We start from the raw sequence: 7,723 nt of genomic DNA, 5'->3' as shown, positions 1-7,723 counted from the left end.
GCTTTGGCATGGGGGGTCAGATCAACATGGAATGAATTCTGTACTTCCCATATAAGGAGCATGTCTTGAGTGTACAGGGTTTGATGAGGTCAGATCAACATGTGGAATGTCAGAACAGGTCAGCTCCATACAGTATACGGAGCTCTAAGGGTGGTGGCGGGGACATTCTCTTGAGTGTACTACACACTGTACAGGGTTTGATGAGGGCCCAGGTAGGGCCGGGCCTTAATTTTCGGGCCTGTTGAGAACTCTAGTTTTCAAACTCTATACGGCCAGGCCCGTATAGAGTTTGAAATTTGAATGGACAGGTATAAGTCAAAAGGGAGACATCGAAGAGGAAGGATGGATGGGGAAGGATCAACATATGGAATGTCAGAAGAGATTCTGACATATCCATATGGAGATCTAAGGGTTTGAGGCCAATATTGATGACATCAAAGATCTCCATATGGGCTTAACTGCGACAGCAGGCACCATTTACTATGACATCAGGGTCTCCACATCTCCATCTCTGATGATGTCACGAGACCTGGGCATCATATATGGTGCCCGAGCAGCCCGACACACGGGAAATGCACGACACACTGACGGGAAATGCACGATTCCATAGTCTGATTGTAACTGGTCACTAAGTCATGAACACTGTACTTAAAGTCTGCTTTAAGTACAGTGAAAATGTGTGAAAACAGTTTGACAGAAGTATTAATAAAATGCTAACTGGAAAGCAGCATCGTTAATAAAGTAGTAATAATAATAACACACGTACAGTACAACACGTTAAGATACCAAGACACTTTTGTTCACTGTATATTGGCTTACTGTATTACAGTATTGTACTCTGGGACTTCAGCAGTAAATGGAAAAATAAGATAAATCACGAATTGTCCTTTTAAGTGGACACATCACACGTCATGTAGTCACACAGACACACACACCGCAGCTACGCAGTAAAGTTAATTAACTCATTGGTGGTAACTCCAAAGAATGTACAAAATGTAACCAAAATCTGGTTACAGACACGGAATTTAAATTAAAACTGAATATTTTACAGGGTACAGAAAAGCCTTTCGTAGCCCACTGGTTCTCAAAGTGGGGTCTGGGGACCACCAGGAGTCCTTGAGGGGGTTCCAGGGCGTCCCCAGAAAAATGTATCAATACATTTTAACCCCTTTATTTGTATGTTGGTTAAAAAACAAAATAGCAGATATACAAGCAATACTTTTTGAATTCTTTAACACAAATCTGCTCTTCTGGGGGACCTAATTGTCACTGGCACAAAAGATTTTCAGATGGTTTACGCGGCCATCAATTTGGGGGTCCTTCCTTGATATGAAAAACAGTGCCGTGCTGGTCCATTTAGACCTGTCTGTAGCTGCCCTGCAGCCGCTGTCTGTAGCTGCCCTGCAGCCGCCGTCTGTAGCTACCCTGCAGCCGCCGTCTGTAGCTACCCTGCAGCCGCCGTCTGTAGCTACCCTGCAGCCGCCGTCTGTAGCTACCCTGCAGCCGCCGTCTGTAGCTACCCTGCAGCCGCCGTCTGTAGCTGCCCTGCAGCCGCTGTCTGTAGCTACCCTGCAGCCGAGCGGCCCTGCAGCCGCCGTCTGTAGCTACCCTGCAGCCGCCGTCTGTAGCTGCCCTGCAGCCGCCGTCTGTAGCTACCCTGCAGCCGCCGTCTGTAGCTGCCCTGCAGCCGCTGTCTGTAGCTACCCTGCAGCCGCTGTCTGTAGCTGCCCTGCAGCCGCTGTCTGTAGCTGCCCTGCAGCCGCCGTCTGTAGCTACCCTGCAGCCGCCGTCTGTAGCTGCCCTGCAGCCGAGCGGCCCTGCAGCCACCGTCTGTAGCTGCCCTGCAGCCGCCGTCTGTAGCTGCCCTGCAGCCGAGCCGCCCTGCAGCCGCCGTCTGTAGCTGCCCTGCAGCCGCTGTCTGTAGCTACCCTGCAGCCGCTGTCTGTAGCTGCCCTGCAGCCGCTGTCTGTAGCTGCCCTGCAGCCGCCGTCTGTAGCTACCCTGCAGCCGCCGTCTGTAGCTGCCCTGCAGCCGAGCGGCCCTGCAGCCGCCGTCTGTAGCTGCCCTGCCGCCGCCGTCTGTAGCTGCCCTGCAGCCGAGCGGCCCTGCAGCCGCCGTCTGTAGCTGCCCTGCAGCCGCTGTCTGTAGCTACCCTGCAGCCGCCGCCTGTAGCTGCCCTGCATCCGCTGTCTGTAGCTACCCTGCAGCCGCTGTCTGTAGCTGCCCTGCAGCTGCTGTCTGTGGCTGCCCTGCAGCCGCTGTCTGTAGCTGCCCTGCAGCCGCTGTCTGTGGTTGCCTGCAGAAACGTACAGTTATGGTAAGCAGGGATGTGCAGAGAGTGTTAGAGGGGCAGGGGCTGAAATCCCATATAGAGAGGGCACTTTTGGACAAAAATAGCAGATCTACAAGCTCTCAACACGTCACGCTGCGATGCGTTGAGAGCTTGTAGATCAGCTATTTTTGGGGCGCAACCGCCAGCACTCTTTAGCTAGTGGAGATGTATGGTGTACGACATGGATTTCTAAACAAATTTGATCAACGCAAAATACTGTGTTCAAGTTCAGGAGACTTCGGGGGGAAAGCATTTCTCCTGAATGCTGGCATGGAGGAGTGGCATTTGCATTTCTTTCACCATAGCAAATGCATTCGTGGTCTGGAAAGGGCAGTTGTTTTACAGACGGGTAAAAGGGCAGGGGCTGAAGCCCCCTTTGATGTCTGTGTGCACGTCCCTGATGGTCAGCAATATCCAGCTGGTCCCCTTCAGGCTACGTCTGATGCAGCGCAAATAATATGTGTTATGCAAAGAAACTTCTCTTAGTTCCCTATAAACTTAGAGTATAGGTCCATGGGTCGAGCATGACACAAAAACCTCCAGGTTTATAATCTCGGTCCCAGCCTTACTCCTCTGCCAGGGTTATGGGTTCTCCATTCCCTAGAGGAAGCCCAGTGGTTGAGAAATGGCACCAGAAATTAACCACATTGGAGGGTTTAATTCCTACTGGGGCGACCTGTACGTATGCTATTAACATTGTGCTTTTTGACCGTCTACACACAAAAACTGGATCATCATTTAGCTAGGTCCGTAATGGGCTATAACGTTTTTTTGCATTCCATATTCTTCACTTGACTTGGAAAATGACGAACAAACACAGATGTTATGGATAGTCAGAAGAATATGTTTAATAAAAATAATTAAACCTCAATTTCCTCTATAGAACTTCATAGAAAGTAATTCAATAAATTACAAACAACTTTTTAAGACGCTTTTTCCTCCACTACTACATAAAGCATTATTTGACTACACAGACCACAACTTGCAAATATTGCAACTGTCCAATAAAACAAAAACAAAAATAAAATAACAATAAGAAATTGACTTCAAGGTGACATTTAGGATATTACCAAGCTTGAAAAAATAATACAAAGGCAATAATTCTAGTTATTTTTTTGTCATCTCAGTGACTACTTTACACATTATGTAAAAGTCAAATGAACCTCCATATACAGCAGTAGTAGTGTGTTGGGTTGTAGACTTTTTGCTTGCATATTGGTCATTGTTTCCTTGACTGTTTTAAAAGCAGGCATAAGACTGCTTCTGGTCATGTGTACGTAGGCTATGTGTATGTACGTGTGTGTGTGTGTGTGTGTACAGTATGTGTGACACTGGGAATCCTAGTAAAAACCTACTAAATCAGATTAAAAAGAAAGCTAAACAAAAGCAATAAAAGCAAAAATATTAAGAGCGAACACCCCCGTCTAAATGTCATTCCGTGTTCTCAGTTAAGGTGTTCAACAATGTCAAGGTCGACGAGACTCGGCCACACACAGTCAAAGACCCACCAAGTGTCTCGCTGTGGAGAACTGACAGCACAAGTCTGCTTCACAATCATTCAAGGAATAAGTGAATCCATGGCAGAATCAACAGTGTGGGTGAGCATTTTTGTCCAAGGACACTACAAGTTGAAGGAATAGCGAAATAAGACAGAATTGTTCCTTAAGTTCATTAGAGCTGTTCAGCGGTGAGAGTTGAAACAAAGCAAAGAAAAGAATGAAAAAAGAAAAAGAAAATCATATCGTAAGTGAAAACCACATGACGGATAAATAAAGAAGACCTTTGAAGCCACATTGAACCAGGTGATTGTGAATCCACTGATGAATGGGTTTGTATATAGCAACAGAGAACCACTAAAACAAACACTGACCGAGTCAGTGACCACAGGTTGCTCTGACACCAACGCAATCCTGTGTCACTCCATTGTCCACCAATTCAAACACAAACATCTTGCTTTGTCCTCAACATCATTTCAGAATGTGTACCGAACAGCCCTCATGTGTACCAGCAGTCCAAGAAAAAGCATGCATGGCCCTTGGGGGAGAGTGCCATGTTCAACCAAAAACATAATTTATAACATTTATTTGGGGGCTTGAATGAATTCCAGTGTTTACATGTTGTCTTGTTACACCTGAAATAAGCAGCGTAGTGTGGTAGCAATAAGAAAATAACATGCCTGGGCAACTAGAGAGAGAAAAGAAAGGAGAAAATAAAGAGCAACAACAGGCAATGGTTAAGGAATGAGCTGCTGGGACAGAAGCAGACGAGAGATGGCGAGGTACAGAGTAAGGACACTTCTACAGCTAGCTGATGCTTCCTTTGTCAGTGGACCAGTAGACTTGCAGACCAGGTGAAATTAAATAAACAAAGCCTAAGAACTGCCAGCAATACAGGCGCTATATTGAGCCCTTCCTACAGTAAGCATGTCAAGTACTGTATACAATTCAGCACCTGATAAATTAAATTGCCACCTCATCCGTATTTTAAACTGCTAACTGCTTGTACCATGTATTGTACCCCTTCCTTCAGTAGGCACATTATTGTCATGCAACATGATTTCCAAACCAGAATGGCATAAATAGCATAAATACAGAGACCAAGGCAATAGCTCAGAATGTATATTATGTGGTTTTCACTTGTCATATCCTGGTCTTCTTGTCGATTTAAGTTGTTCCTTAATACAAAGCATACAGATTGGAACGTTATGGAGGCAGTCAATACCAACGGAGTCAACAAGCCAAGTCCAAATGGAAAAAAAGAAGCCCAGCCAACCTCAAGCACACGGGCAGAACACAGTGAAAGGAAGCTCTGGAGAATGGCTCTAACTAACACACATTTCAGTGGGGGAAAGGCAAAGGCAAGAAGACCTCGTCGCACACAGACAGGTGCATGTTGATATCCGTGTGCACGAGCACACCAAGCCCATGCGCGCATGTAAATTAGAGGGCATATTAGCACAGTGAACCCAATCCCTTTAAGCTTCAGTTGAGGTATGATGCATTTGAAACACACCAGCAGGTATATAGAAGTCTCTTGATGTGAACCAGAAGTACACAGAGACCACAGACTGATGATCAGACTCCACTACAGTCAACAAGGGCAGTATTTGGCACACAGTAAAAGGTTGATTTCTGTCTTCATAGTCCCAGCGGGTTTTATTGGACATATACACTGTATTAGGAATCAAGTGGATGCACAAGTGAGTGTGGGTGTAAGCCTTTTATGTGTAGCTAAAGTGCACCAGAGTTTTCATTCCAATATGAAATATCCATATCCAACAATACAAATCTGACCTCTACTTTTACAGAATGATAGCACATAATTAAAACAAATTGTTTTTGTTGTTGTTGTCGATAGATACCAGCTCAAAATAATTGGTTGGCAAAAAGATCACACAATAACCCCAATAGTATAGAGACACTGAATGATGAAATTCAGGTAAGTATTTTCACCCCCACAATGAAGCTATGGCATTTTTAGAAATTAACTATTGGGTTTGATATGACGTTTAGTTGGGCTGATTTATACTTGGTTGCGAGTCTGTGTTGTGCACCCAAGTATAGCTCAGGCTTTAGTGGTGGTACTGTAGATAGGTAGGTGGGTGGGTGGGTGAGGCTGCGTGACTTTGTGCAGTTGGGGTTTGCAAATGGCCGACACGAGAGGATCTCTACAGCTTCAGTGACATTCATTAGCTGCCCGAGTTATTGCTGACATATCCAAAGTATGATCTGCAAAGCATAAGTGTCAAGGAACCTGGAAAAAGTATATTTACAAAATGGAACCAAAGAGTCCCCCCAACCCCCCCCCCCCCCCCCCTGCCCCCTCCCTCCCCTCCACACTCAAAATATATTACTAGTACAGCTCGACAGGAGCGTGTATGTAGTTTCACTTTTTTTTAATAAAATTAAATCCTGACATGGTAATTACAATAATGCCATTTTGATTTCTTTTTTTCTTTTTGTTTGTTTGTTGCAATTGTACATCATGGTGTAATACAAGTTCACAAAGAGTTTCAGAAACCTACTAAAATCTGACATGCAAAATGTCTCTCAAAACAAGACTGTACCTTGTGAACAAACACTGAAATTTCATTTCAGTTCCTTTTGAAGTCGTGGTTCTTTTGTTTATCTTCTTTTTTTTTTTTTTTTTTTTAAGTCTTTATTACACAACATTTTAGTTAGTTCTCATATTTACATGTAAAGAAATCACAACGTTAAGTGCAGGGAAATCCATATATATATATGTGTATATATATGTATACATTTCTAAGTAATACATAAATATATTTATATTTATATATTCATGGGGGATCAGTCTGAGTCGCTTGAGTCCGAGTCGTCCGATGACGACGACGAGCCCTCGGACCCCGATGACGAGGACTCACCTTTCCCCGAGCCCTCGGCACCACTGTTGTCCTTCTGTTCTGCCAAATCCTCCTCATCCTCCTGCATGTCTTCCTCCTCCCCTTCTTCCTCATCGTCGTCGGCGGCGGCTTCTCCTCCTCCTCCTCCCAAAGTCTGTGGTGCGGGCGGCCGCTCTGTCTTGTGGGATGACGGCTGGGAGGAGGCGGCGGCGGGCCGCGCGGGGTGCTCCGCGCGGCTGGGGTCTGTGTTGTTTGAGCTCTGCGGCTGCTGCGGCTGCTGCTGTACCGCTGTGGACATTGGGAGGTTAAGGCCTGGAGTGAGAAGCATCCCTGGGTACATCAGATTCATACTGGACAGGAGCAAGGGGTTTAGAGACAGGGGGTGACCTGAGGACGCAGAGGCAGCCGAAGCACTTAGTGCGGCGGTGGTGACGGAAGAGGAGGAGGAGGAGGAGGAGGCAGCGGTGCCGGAGGTGGAGGGCGGATGATGATCCCCGCTGGGGATCCCCTCTGTCCTTTCTCCTTTGGTGTTTGAGGTGTGGGAGGAGGGGACTTTGGAGGCAGAGGGATTCTTGGCCTTGTCCCCAGAGGAGGCCTTTGGCGTCGCGGCGGAGGCGCACTCCTGAGGAGGCTTCCCCTGCAGCATGCTGCTCATGCCCAGCAGATTGGGCAAGCCGGCCATGCCGGAGAGCATCATGGGGAACATGGCGGCCAGGTTGCTGGCGGCCAGGTTACCGGCGTCCGTGGGCAAGCCCATGAGGCCGGCTGTGAGCTGCAGGGACTGCAGGCTCTGGAGGTTCTGCTGGAAGGCCTGCAGGCTGGGGAGGTCCATTCCAGAGAGCAGGCCGTTGGCCAGCAGAGGGTTCAGGCCCAGAGAGGAGGCGGCGGCCGAGTTGGCAGCAGCCGCCGCCGCCGCCGCCTTGGCCAGAGGGTTTTTGGGACGCCGTCCCCGCCGACTCACCTCTTCAGGAACGATGGGTCCCGTTAGGATCCGATCAAACATGCTCGCTGGGAGGTAGCCCTGGAAA

At 47.3% G+C, this 7,723-nt stretch overlaps 1 protein-coding gene across 6 annotated transcripts in view; it reads right to left on the bottom strand.

Moving 5' to 3' along the window:
• Positions 1 to 3,155: 3,155 nt before the first annotated feature.
• chd9 (chromodomain helicase DNA binding protein 9) overlaps positions 3,156 to 7,723 on the bottom strand; it is a 169,384-nt gene continuing 164,816 nt past the window's right edge. For all 6 annotated transcript variants that reach the window (XM_079497542.1, XM_079497544.1, XM_079497543.1 and 3 more), the window contains one exon: positions 3,156 to 7,716. In XM_079497542.1, the coding sequence (XP_079353668.1) occupies positions 6,643 to 7,716 (1,074 nt within the window). In that variant the 3' untranslated portion in view covers positions 3,156 to 6,642. The remainder of the gene's footprint in view (positions 7,717 to 7,723) is intronic.

The sequence above is a fragment of the Electrona antarctica genome (genome assembly GCF_951216825.1).
Source record: "Electrona antarctica genome assembly, chromosome: 3".
Classification (NCBI taxonomy): Eukaryota; Metazoa; Chordata; class Actinopteri; order Myctophiformes; family Myctophidae; genus Electrona; species Electrona antarctica.
The sequence above is the reverse complement of the archived record's forward strand: the minus strand, read 5'-3'. Positions and strand labels throughout refer to the sequence as shown.